A 13,028-nucleotide genomic window follows, 5' to 3' on the forward strand; every position below is an offset into this window, starting at 1 on the left:
GTCTAATAATTATATGTAACGCTAAGGAAGACAGATGTAGCATTAGCTTCTGATTCAAGCAACCACCGTATTAATTTTCAAGTGAGCAGCAGCAGAAGCAGATGGTGAGATGAGGCAAGGATGCAAATGTTTGCCATCGATAGCTTTTACCTTTGTGTAATTGCTGTGGCTGATGTGGGGCCAAGCCGACGGGTCCCAGTGGCTGCCTGGTGGCACCAGCTGGTCCTTCCCCAGCCTGGCTGCCGAGGGATGCTGCGCAGGGCTCGCCTGGGCACGGCTACAGGCATGACACACGTTGTTTGTGCTATGATGCAATGGGATAACTTTCATATAGAGTCAGCACATTTTGGATAATAACTGAGACCAACAGATGCAGCAGTCTGTGGTTTCCTAGTTAGGTTATGAGTCTGTGTAAAAACAAAGCATATAAGACAAGGAAAACATGCAACCTTGCTATAAACTGAAATCCTTGCTGGTTTTTTTTTTTTTTTTATTTCTTGGGGGAGGGTGCTGGGTTCGCCTTAGAGATCTCAGTGGGAGGACATTTGGCAGTGCATCTTCTTTGTTACTCAGGAATAGAGGAAGAACTGGGAAGCGCCTATTGGCAAGTACTGTTAAACAAGCCATCCAGGACCTTATCCAGCGATATAAGACATGAGATCGATGGCACACCCAAACCTTGATGAAGCTCATTTTGATCAGGATATTTCTCTCAGCTGTGACAAAATCTGGTGAGGACAAATGGAGTCACAGTGATTTTCCTAGTCATGAAATGTGGCTTCCTTGCTCAAGCAATATTGCTGAAGTATGCTCAGAGATAGCTGCGTAACTGGAATAGAGGGTTTTGTTCTGTATCCCATGGTCCATTTTTATCTGTATAGTATCCATCAGTGACACGTGTGGGCAGTCATGGAAAGAATATGCTGAGGATACGTGTAAAGTGCATTTTTTTTCTCTCCCATAGCCAGATAGGAAGTTTTTAGATGCTGTAACAGTGAGAAGCTGGTGTTCCTTGTGCTGTTCAGTTCTGTGACAGCACATTTTACAAGCAGTGAATTAGCTCATTGACCTCAAAAAATGCACTTGGACTCAGGGTGAGTGAGAGCCTCTGGTAATAACATTTTGGACATACGTCCTCAGAGATTTAAAATATTCTTGTATGGATTTTTCTTTTCTTTTTTTTTTTTTTTTTAATACAACCTCCCTGTTGGAAAAGACCAGCTGTGATGGAGGCGGATGGAGCAGGCGCAGCCGAACGGGCAGTGCCCGTGCCAGTACCAGGGTATGTCCCAGCAGCTGCCCTGTTCTCCCATCTTCAGTGCTGCATCCTCCCATCACTGCTGCCAGGAGGAGCAGACATCCGACCGTTCGCCTACTTTGCTCCTGTTGCACAGGAATGAAATTACTGCCTTTTAGATGTTAATAACTAAAACACAGATATTTTTTTCTCTCTGAACTCATCCTGTTGTTGTGGTTAGTGAAACCGATCAGAAGGACTGGGACATTTCTTTTTTTTACCATGGGAAAATGTTTGCAAGGTCTGGCCTAAAGGTAGATAAAAAAACCAGCTGCATGACGAGACACGGTGCAACTGTTAGGCAAGGGGGAATGTGAGGATTATTGTTGAAGGGACTGCTGAAAGAAAGAGGGATTTCATGGGAGGGAGGGAGGTTGCTTGGCAGGGAGGAGGGAGGCTGTTCCAAACATATGGGGCAGTGTAACCAGATGTAGAAAAACTGGATAATGTGCAGAAAACAGAAAGCAGCCAAGAGGAGTGAAAACCGGGGAGCAGCCTGAGAGAAAGGTGTTGGCAGCAGTTTATTACTGTTTATTAAACATATGTTTTCTGGTTTCATGATATATTCAAAGCACCTCTATAATTAAAATGAAATCTCTGTAACATACAAGTATTAGCTGCATATCCTGGGTTACAATGAATTAGTTGAGCATGACTGAAACCATGAGAACTACACCAGATAAGGACCCAAAGGTTTTAATGTTTCTTTTCCTATTTTGTTGTGGGAGGAATTAGCTTATTTATTTATTTTATTCTGTATCCTTGGAATATAAATAGAGATTAATGTTAATTTTGTTTGATGAGGGAAGTTCAATTTTAAGTCCAAGTTTTGTATTCAGGCGGATCATACATACAGCCCACCCCACTCCCAAACATTAGTTAAATAAATTTGTCAGAATCTGCATTTTTTCAGGCAAAGGTTCCTGCTAGAACTTTGTACTCTAAAGAAACATCCCATCAAACAGAACTGAGACTGCTGTAGTCCACTTCGGTGTCCAGCCTTCTGCAGATCTAGCTCATCATAAGTCGTCAGGATAACTGTTGGTAGTACAAGAAAGATGGAGTTCTCTTTGAAAGCTTGTGCAGTATCCAGTGTTTAATGTTTTAGTGATCAGACTGTGCGTTTTGAAAGCTGCCATGAAGAAGTAACTTCAGTGATTTCAGCGGTTCTGTCCCTCTTGTGACACACTATACAGTCAGTAATTAAAATGATGTATCACTGAGTTTTGAAGGAGTTCATGGTTGGCATTCATGTCATGAAACGCTCAAGTCTTTTGACAGGTAATGGTCTGATGCCTTGGTTCCTGCCTGATCAGGGCTCGAAACAAAAGCCACCGCCTGTCAGTGTTCTGGTTATTGGAAATATTTGGCTTTAGAATTAGTGTCTTTCGTATGGTTCATTCAGTGGCTGTTGGTGACAACTTCTTACGTAAGACTGTGGAGTCGAAATCCTTTCATGAAAATTGTTCTGGTTTGTTTGGGATCATTCCTCTACAGCATGCTCAGTTTCAGGACTCATCACAGTGATACCACCCGTGTCTTGCCAGGGCAGTGGACCTGACATTCGAATTCCAGTATAGTCCTTAGCTCAGCTGGCACAATTTCTGTTGACTTATTGACCTAGCTTATTATTAGCGTATTCTTTAGGGCCTCTTGTTTTCTAGCAAATACATAAAAATACACTTTTTTGATTTCTTATTTCCCTATCTTAAGGAAATATAGTGTAGTTTCTGGGACCTGAATTTTCATAGATTTCTAAAAGGTAACTTGCTGACTTTATCTGCTTCTAGAAAGAAAGTGTAACCTTCACTTGTAAACACATTTACAGACAAAAAAGGGGCCTTGAAGGTTGCTCTGTGGAGCTCCATTAGCAAGTGTGAATTCCACTCTTGGCTGATCCCTGAGCTCTAGTCAGTGTGCTTGCTGTGGCCCTCCTTTGGACCAGCCTGTCCAAGGCCAGAGGCACCTGGACCAAATCCAGTCGAGACAGTAAGGTTACACAGAGACCCTTTGGTCAGTCTTGTTTTGCAGGCTGTAGAGGTGTGCTGAGTGAAGGAACTGAAAGGGATAATTTAACTCTGGATTGCTGAGATCCACACACACACACGCCCACCCACCTCCCTTTTTTTTTTTTTTTTTTTGTCAGAAACTATAAAATTAAGTTTACTTCATTTTCCTGTCCACGTACTAATCATGAAGGAGAACCAGAAAGAGAAGAAATCACAGAAACATTGATGTATTTTCAGGGAATTTACTTGAGGGCTACAAGAGGCGAAGGGGATTGAAATTCCCCATTTCAGAATTACAGCTTTCCTGCTTTATCACAGCTAGCTGCATCCACTGTTGAAATGCATATATTGCTGTTTTCAATAGAGAATTATTTCATGGTTATATTTATGGATCACGTATGTCAGAGTATGTGTGAGTGGCACAGCAAAGAAGCTCAGCAAAGTGTTGTAAGTTGTGTGTACGGATGCTGGAGAAAAAGCTTTGAAGGCATAGCTTAGGACGAGAGCTGTTCCACCTGCTGATGGATTTGGTTAGCAGATACAGAGGCTCTGCCACCAGCCCTACCTGTGTGTCACCAGTCAGTGCTTTCATTACCTGCCTGGTGCCTCAAACCCTGCCTTCTGTTTTTCACTGCGGACTGGTGTCAGATCTGGTACTAAAAAAAATCACCATTGGTACCACTCAGTTCCAGTGGAAGGGGCTACCTAACACATACAAGATAATGATGATAATAATGATGATGATGATGATGACAACGACATTATATGTGCTTCTTTGTGCACACTTCATTTACTGTTATCATCTTGACTGTGTATTGGTTTATCAGCTGGTTTCAACGTGTCGATTTTTAGTTCTCCATAAACCCATGAATGTCCTTGGGACAACTTGTCTAAGACATCATTCTTTTTTTAGCGTCAGACTGTAAAAAGCTGTTTCAGGTGGGTGATTGTGAGGGAGGGTCGGTGTTACGAAAAAAGATGCTTATTGCAGGATGTATTCCCTTAAGGTCCCATATATTTCCAGCTGCTTCTCCCTTTGGTCTTTAAAAGTCTGTGCTGGAGATGTAGCAAAGCTCACTTTCTAGCCTGAAAGGTATGTCTAAGGATAAAGACTAATTCACTGGGAGGTTTTATAGTGATATTTATCACAAGGGTGGGATTTTAGGAAATTTTGGGTGCGTTTATGTCCTTATGTAGAGCAGAGGCCTAGGAATAAATCAACATGCATAGACATGAATATATCCATGATATTTTCAGGGTTCAAGCATTACTATGGAGGACTTGTTGAAACGTTGTGGAGCATTCTCTATTTTTCTCTATTCTCTGTTTTTTTTAAATACTAAGATTTCCATTTTTGTGTTAATGGTTCTTCACCTATGGGGCTTGAGTTTCAAAGCTACCTTAAGCTCTAATGCTTTTTTTCCTGTTGACTGTGATCTACCTCTCACATAATGAAATCCTCCAGAATAAGAATAAGGGGTGACACTAAAGGACACAAGTTTCTTAGGGCACATGTGTAAGGTGGGAAATTATGTATTTTCCACATGAGAGATTTGAGCTCTTACAATTATACTTTATATCAGTGCAAAGTATGCTTCTTTGATCTTATTTTCTTAACAGAAATCTGTGTTAATGTGTACATCTATTTAAAGTAATTTTCAAAAACCTGACAGAAAAAGCAGAACATGCTTCTCTCCTTGGGAAAAGTGTCAGAAATGCAGCCGTACATGGTAGAAGTTACTCATTGCGGAATGGACCCAGCAGCGAGGTCTGTGGTATAAAAAGGTGCTGTGGGATGGAAAAAAAAAATATTATTTTTTTCCATCCTCACATACAAATGTGAGGACTTCTGGATCTGTTCTTATAAAATGCAGTATTATTTCTGGCTTGGAATTACCTGCAAACTGGAAGCCTAGAGCACCAGGTTCACAGAATGCAAACTATTCTTGGATTGTACTGCATGTATGGCTGACATGGTCAGTCTCATGGCTTCTTGAACAATTTTTAAGTGTGGTATTTGACATGTATAATGAAAATTGCTGAATACAAAAATACCAAATTATGTGCAGTTCCTACCATTGCCATATTTGTGTTTCTTTGTCATTGTTTTGCTATTCTGTTTCTCCATTCCATTAACTTCACTAATTGTCTCACATTTCTTCTGGATATGTAATTGTTCGTAACTTTGAAAGAAATCCTAACATCAAAAGGGATCTGTGTGCAGCTGAGGACCCGAATGAAGAACTCAAAAAGATGTGCTGCAGCATTTTGCTTCCTTTTGTGCTACCACAGGGTATCTGCTTCTGTGTGTCTCAACCTTAACTGAGCCCCATCTCCTCCTGGGACTTTGAGGCTGGGGCAGACATTCACCTCCTACCACAGAGGTTTTGTCTCCTTTTTACATCATGAGGGAAGTGCTTTTCTTTTGTAGAATTGGAGCCCATTTCTTAATTCTGTAGTGGCTGCTTATCTTTTGTGGTTTGGAGTAATGGAGGAGTTGAGCTAATGCAGGAGCCAGAGGCAAGACCTGGAATGTCTTGTCCTGATTAGATGATGCCAGCTGATACATTTGGAAATGGTTAAATGCAAGAAATTTCCATTTTCTGCCCTAGTAGGGTAATGGGAGTCTGAGAAGAAAACTCAACCTGAATGCCCACAGTGAGCACAGAGGCGGGAGGTGGGACTCTTGCCCAGCCTGCTGGGCGTGCAGTTGGAGTGAAACCCCGTTCATTTGCTTTACAAGGTATGTTACATTTATTTGGGGAACAAAAGAAACCTCATGTAGAAAATGCAATTCTAGAGAAAGCCTTCAGCAACTTGATAAAGACCACTGTAAGCTTCTGTAGTTAGTTATCAGCATGTTGGGGCTTTTTTGTATTTTTTTTGGGGGGCTAGCATATTATGAATTCAAGGTAGATAATTAGTGCTTAAATAAAAATAAATGCCTGTAATGTGATTACTTTCTATTTTCTTCTTTCTTTGTCATTTCTTCTTTTGTTTTGTCTCTTGCTTTTTTGTTGTTGTTTTTTCTTCTTTTTTCTTTTCTCTTCTTTTTTACTTTTCCCTTTTGTATTTTCTTCTGTGAGTTTAGAAGGAGGCATTCCTCTCCAGAGTCTGTGGCAGTGCTTAAACACTGGTCTGGACTTCAAAAAATAAACTCTTTATCCATCTACCTTATGTTAATGGATTACACTCCTGCATTGCTGTCACTCATTGCATGGCTGTAGCTTCTTGCCCAGACATTCCTTAATGCTTTCCCACCTCTTGTTTTATCACCCAAGTATTGCAACAGCAGCATTTGGAGCACTCATAGCATTTTGGGAAAACTGGTTTTCTAAATGCCTATTCCTTGAAAACTGAAGCAGATGGAAGAAAGAAAAAGTGGAATACATGTGGGTTATGGCTGAAATGATCCCTTGACACTCGTTGAGGTTGATCATAAATATGCATGAGACAGGAGGAGTTTTAGTAGCTGTGTTTTGCCTCTCTTGCCCCAAGCTGTCTGGAAAGAGAGTTTGTGACAGTCTGGGGAGCTCCAAATTTTAAACAAAAGATGTTTGTTAGGAGTTTTTAGAGAGCTTTAAATATAATTATTTTTGTGTTAAAATACTCTGATGATAATCCCTGTGCCTGTTTTACTTGCTCCGTGCTAATTCTTCGTCTTTTAGGCTCTATCTACTATTAAGGGTTCACCTCTCTCTCATACACTTTTACCATTCTTCCCTGTAATGCCATGTACCCCCAAGATGATCATCTCTACTTTCTGAAGCAGGTTTTTAACATGCTTAACAGTTAGAGTTTCTCACAACTTGTACACTATTATTATTAGGACAGTAAAGAAGGGCCAGTGCAACCAAGAGAAAATTCTTGAAACATCTTTTCACCCTGTGTTCTTCAAACAGCATGCCCTTTCATTTTTTTGTGGATAGGATTCTGATATAGTTTCCAAATATGTCATCTAGTTTCTGGTAGCATATTGGAAAAAACAAAACTTTTTCCTAGTGCTAAATATGCTATCACTGCCTGCTTAGGAATTTTGTGTATTTCTGAGTGAAATTCTTTTCCTGGATAATGATAATGTAGCCATGAAAGGAACTTTTTCCTCAGTTACTGGATTTTTGTAACTGCATTATAGGGTTGAGTGGAAGCGACTCAAAGTGATTTGGGGTTTTTCTTCGTAAAGATTTTTGTATCCTGTGGCTCTGTATTCTTCACAGTGTCTCTGATATTTATATCTTTATAAAATACAGACATGATTTCCCCAGCGGTATTCTGTTACGAGCTTTTTAATAAAATATTCAAATGACGACACCCAAATTTAAGGATGATAACACTATTTCAGTGACACGTTTCAATAGAAATGGGCATAAACATGCAGCTCACACTCTGGTTTTGATTCAAAACTAGACCATATGTCTGCTTTCTCCTCTGCTTGCTTGTGTACCCAAGTGCCAGTGAGGCTTTTTTGGCAGGGTGGGAGAGTCTCTGTGTTTCAAGGTTTTAATCATTGGATCTTAGTAGGCTTTAATCACGTTTTGAAACAGAGTAATTTTTAATCGTTCAGCCAACCAGCCATTGCCAAATTTAACTTTTCTTCTGAAGAAAGTCCTGAAGTATCATGCTGCTAACAGAATATGGAGGCTTAGATTTTTAAGAGGTGAAAACACAGAAGCATTGAAATTGGCCCATGTGGTATATGAGTTAGAGAACTTCTTTATGTAGTACAAAACTGCAGCGTGAACATTTTTCAGAGTCTAAATACTATTATGGGATCAGATATGCATTTCATTTAATATAGCCTTGCAATAAGTGATCATAAAGGCAAGGTTGAGGCTGAGACATCCACTTTGAAAACCTCTTAGTGGTAACTAAATACATTGCATGTGTGTGTGTGCTTGTATGGAGTTGTAGTTGGACTGAAGTGCACCTATTCTTGATAACCTGATTTTCATATGTAGCTTGAAGATTGGCATCAATATTATCCATAAATCCAATCAAATTTGTTTCAGTTAAATGGGATCCCCTCCCCCAAAGCGTAGGGTTCAAAATGCTGACATAGACTTTTGGGTTTTTTGGAAGGTGTCCTAAATACAAGTCTCTTCTCTATCAGAGGAGTAGCTAGGTGAAAGTCTCTGGCCTGTATTGTACAGAAAGTCGGATTAGGTGATCTCTAGTGGATCTCATTGAAATTGTCTGTTCTGGCCATTAACACATGTAAATGTCAAACTAGGCAGAAAGCTGAAGATTTAAGCCCAGAGAAATTTGACTCAGTAATGTGCAAGGAACTGATCAAGAGTATCTTCTAAAAGTCTGAAGCTAAATTTTAATTCATATTTCTATGATAGATGTGTATACTGACATATTTGTATGCACGCATTTATAATAGACACATGGGCATGGAAGTCCATTTACTTTGTGTAGGGTTTGTATTGTATGGACAAGGCAATATTTAATAAAAATACATGTCATCCTTCCTGGATTTGTATTTATTTTTCTTAAAAGTTCTTCAGCATATAATAGTCAACTGGGAAACAGTTCTAATAGTCAACTGGGAAACAGTTCTGGGTCATTTGTGGTATGGCAAGGTTAAGAGATACTCTTAAAGGCTGTGAGTGACAAAAACCAATCTGACTGTTCTTTTAATGAGCTCATCCTTGTCTTCTAGTTTAAGCAACTGTGAAATCATGTGTGTGATACAACACTGCTCCTATGATCTCTTTTTAATCAATTGGAAGTGAAAACTTTATATTCTATAAAAATGGTTATAGGCTAGTACCCATAAACGTAGATTTGGAATAATTTCATCATCATGGTCTTTCAGTCCCAGTTGGTTTTAGTCCTGGTTTGGAACAAAAACTACAGTGTGATGTAATTGCCTTCCTCTGATTATTTTTACCTTGGTGTATTCCGTTGCTGGCTTGTGTGTATAGTTTTTATGTGCTGTCATTTGAAAAAACTTTAAAACTCTTGAGAGCCAGTCTTGGAAACTCTTCTGGATGTATCATTGTTTTTTTTATTTGTGCATGGCAATTGCAGCAGCCCATTAGGGACCTATAATTCCTATTGAGCATAGAACGGACTTCTCATCATTTAATATGGAATGTGATTTTGCTCCTCATTTGAACTAAAATCTGCTTACTGTTGTGATTACCATCCCTGGGCTCCACCCTGCCTTTCACCACCTGCCACTTACAAGTAATTCCTTTGGCAATGAGAATACAGCCAAAACTGTCAAATAAATTGGTCCCTTTTTGAGTGCCTTCTGATTATTATTCTTATTTTGTGGTGATGTCAGATTTCCAAGGGTAATCTCTCACTGGAGGAGTATGTTTTTCTTTGGGACTTGCATCACCCTCTCATTTTTAGTCTCCATTTCAGAAGTAATGATTGCTTACTGAAAATATGCATTATGTGGATTTTCTATTATTCAGTTCCATTACTTTTTTGTGAGCACATCATTACGTTTCTAGGAAGGAGAAAAGAAGGTGTTTGGGGTTTTTTTAATCCAGAAAATAAACCAAGGATTGACAACAGGCAAACTTGTTTTTTCCCCAAGTATATACAGGTATATTTGTTGCTGTCTTAGAAAACAGTTTTCAGTTCCTTATTACTTTAAATGCATTCCATGGCAGTATTTCTGTTCTCTGCTTTAAGCAGCAAAACTATTAGAAAAGTGCACTTTTAAGATGGGTGGAAAGAGTGCTTTTTACTAGCTGGGAACAGTGTTTCCTTTCTTTTGTTTTGGAGTTTTGACACTATTGCATATATATAAAGTGAAAATTCAGAACTCACTTGCTTAACACTTCGATGTTTGTGATGCTGTTTAGTCCCACCGAAGAAAATACAACCCCAATGTAATCCTGGTAGGAAAACACGAGAAGTGATGTCTTAAGTGTTCATGCCTAGCATTTTACAACAGCTGCTAACAATTTTATTCTGCTGTCATCCTAAAATTTTAAACCAGCATTTACGATTGCTTTTTTTAAGTCAGTGTCATATACCTGTAGGCTTGCAAAGCCAGGGGGGAGGGGGGGGGGCGGCGGGAGCCATTCTTCTCAGGTGCTGTCCTCCTTTACAATGCACTGTTAAGAGATTTGACCCACAGTGCTGGACACCATGCCAAATGTAAACGCAGTTATGGTGAATGTGTTACTAGGGCACTTTGGGATTTTTAAAGTAGTGTCTCACTGGTATCAGCTTCATCTTGTCATCCTCTATCAGTCCCAGCCAAGGCTTTTTTTTAAAGCCTCTGCTGGGGGTGGTGAAACTGCTTCCAGTAACTTAGGTGGCTTGCTCACTGTAGGTCAGTGGATGGTGGTCACCAGTGACTGCCATGCATATTTCCTCCAAGGACACATTGGAAGGCCACATGTGCATGGGCTGAGGCCTCAGGAGAGCTTTGGGCTGATGCCAGCTCCCCGCAGCCTCTCCAGCAGTGGTTTCCTATCACCTCTTCTCTTGTTTCCCTGTCTCGTAACTCGCTCGTGCTCTGTTTTAATTTCTGATTTTACAATCCGTCTGTTCATGGTAGATTGTAAGCTCCTCAGTACAAGGTTCTTACAATTTTTAATAAGTGAAAACAGTTATGCACACTGTGCACACCAATGGTGTCTGTTGCTTTCCTCCTTTTTGGTCTTCCTTCCTGGAAGCAAAGGTTCTCAGCAAAGAAACGGGGTTGCGGTGGCACAGGGTGTGCACTGGTGAAGAGGGGAAAGGAGAGCTCCCTTCCAGCCTGTTTACAGCCCCTTGCCTTAAAGACTCCAGGAAACATGCCATTGCAAAGAAATTTTACTGCAGTAATATATGCGATTCCTGACAGTAATTTGTATGTGTGGAGCTACTTAAAAAAATATATATTCCTTGTACTGTATTAGTGATTAATTTCACAATGACTGCCTAGATTCTGTGTTAATGATAGCCTTTGAAATGCCTGTATTTATAATATAAGTAAATATTGAAAGATTCATTTATTCCGTAATTAAAATAGGGCTTGTAACAACAGTAGCAATACATCTTACATTCAAAGCATACTTAAAAGCAAGAGACCACTAGACCCTTAATGGAATATACATGTTATTTCTAAAGTGTATCATTTGAGAAAAAAACAAAACAAAGAACTGATTTTTGGGGTATTATTATTTGGTTTAGGTCATATGTCCTCTTTATTCCTCCTTGAGTCTTGTGATCAATTACTGCTTTGCAGATCTGAACCTATAACTTTTTGCTTCAAAGCTGTATGCTGTAAGTATATATGTTGTTGTTCCATAATGTGAATGACACTGGAAGTAATAGGGTTGTTGTGAAATACTTTGGATTTCTGACGGATTTCAAGACAGCTTAGACAGCTACAAGTGTGATGGCAAAAAAATGACCTGTAGCCATGGAATGTTTTTTGTGAGCTGCGTTGTGATATAGACAGTTCTGCTGTCACTTTGGGTACTCTCTTTCTGCCTATATATTGTAACATATATTGAAACATATTTCCTGAAAATGTGGATGGTTGATATAATGGCAGTGCTACTGCTCAGTTGAATAGAAGAATGTATTCACCAAGAAAAAAATTGGGCAGGATGGATGTGTATGTGCAAATTAATGGTGTTTTCCAGAAAATATTTGCCCAAGTGTACTTCTTCAGGGATTTCTTTGTTAAGACTTTATCGTGCCTTGGTACTGCAAACTGGCATGTCTTCTGTGCCTCCTAGGAGTATGTCCGGTTTGCTAGAACATCCTGATTGTACTTGCAGGTGCAATCTTCAAATAACTGGGAAATTCTGCATCCACTGGAGACAAGAGGGGGCCAACAGTCCCTCCCTCGTAGGGGTGTAACTGACATCTGCAGGTTTCCCCGCACACTCCTGTTTTCAAGTGTAGGATAAAACAAATGCATCTTGACCAAGGGTTGTTTAAACATCCAGACACCTTCTGAGAAATGGAAGAAAGGATTCCAGGTTCATCTGGGTAGACAACTGCAGCAGAAAAGGTTTTAGGAGTAGGGAAGAGGTGGTAAGGGAGTAGGCAGCAAATAATGTACTTTTTAGAGGTCTGAAGAGGCTTAGCAGTGGTTGCCTTCTTAAGCCTTGAAGTCTATAAAACCAAATGTGATTAAGTAGGGATGGGGATAGGACTGAGATTAATTGTAGGTGCAGCCCTGAAATGAAATGGAGGTTTATCCTCACCTTTCAATAAGCATAGTGTCATCAGATACAGAAAGTATGGGAATATGAACTGTTCTATCAAAGATGAAACCGAAACTAAAAAGAGAGTCCACTTAAGTGAAGGGACCAGAGAATCTCAGAATTATGACAGAATTGAAACATGAAAAGCAGGTTTAATACTATGGGCTTCTCATAAACCTGCTTACTAGATATCATATGATCAGGCTGTAACAACTGTGTTTATAGGTATGGTCTGAGCTACTGCAGTAATTAAGACAATGCAAGGCTTTAGAGGTAATTTGCAAGGAGAAAAATAGAAATGTGCTTATAAAGTTTGTTGATAAAAAATTTGAGAAGCATTGGGAATACAGAGAAGAAATGTAATTTTTTTCTAGAATGAATTGGAAAGCCTTCAAATCTGGGATATTAGAAATAGGATGAAATATGAAGTGCATCATCAAGAATCTGAGGAGTAGTAAGAGATTACGCCACGGGTTGGGAGCTTGTCTTTGGAAATGATAAGAAAGACAAATCACTGGAAGAAAGGAAAATCTGCTTTTTTTACCA

General features: G+C 39.6%; 1 protein-coding gene across 5 annotated transcripts in view; it reads left to right on the top strand.

The window, feature by feature from the left end:
• The window catches only part of AFAP1 (actin filament associated protein 1), a 121,487-nt gene that overhangs the window by 39,579 nt on the left and 68,880 nt on the right, over positions 1-13,028 (top strand). The window contains exon 1 of one of the 5 annotated variants that reach the window (XM_055796486.1): positions 5,941-6,049. The exons of 1 other annotated variant lie outside the window; for it this stretch is intronic. In XM_055796486.1, coding sequence (XP_055652461.1) covers positions 5,956-6,049 — 94 coding nt within the window. In that variant the 5' untranslated portion in view covers positions 5,941-5,955. Of the gene's footprint in view, positions 1-5,940; positions 6,050-13,028 lie in introns of those variants that run through there. 3 more of the 5 variants (XM_005243070.3, XM_055796489.1, XM_005243071.3) reach the window with 3 other exon arrangements.

The sequence above is a fragment of the Falco peregrinus genome, chromosome 2 (assembly GCF_023634155.1).
Source record: "Falco peregrinus isolate bFalPer1 chromosome 2, bFalPer1.pri, whole genome shotgun sequence".
Classification (NCBI taxonomy): Eukaryota; Metazoa; Chordata; class Aves; order Falconiformes; family Falconidae; genus Falco; species Falco peregrinus.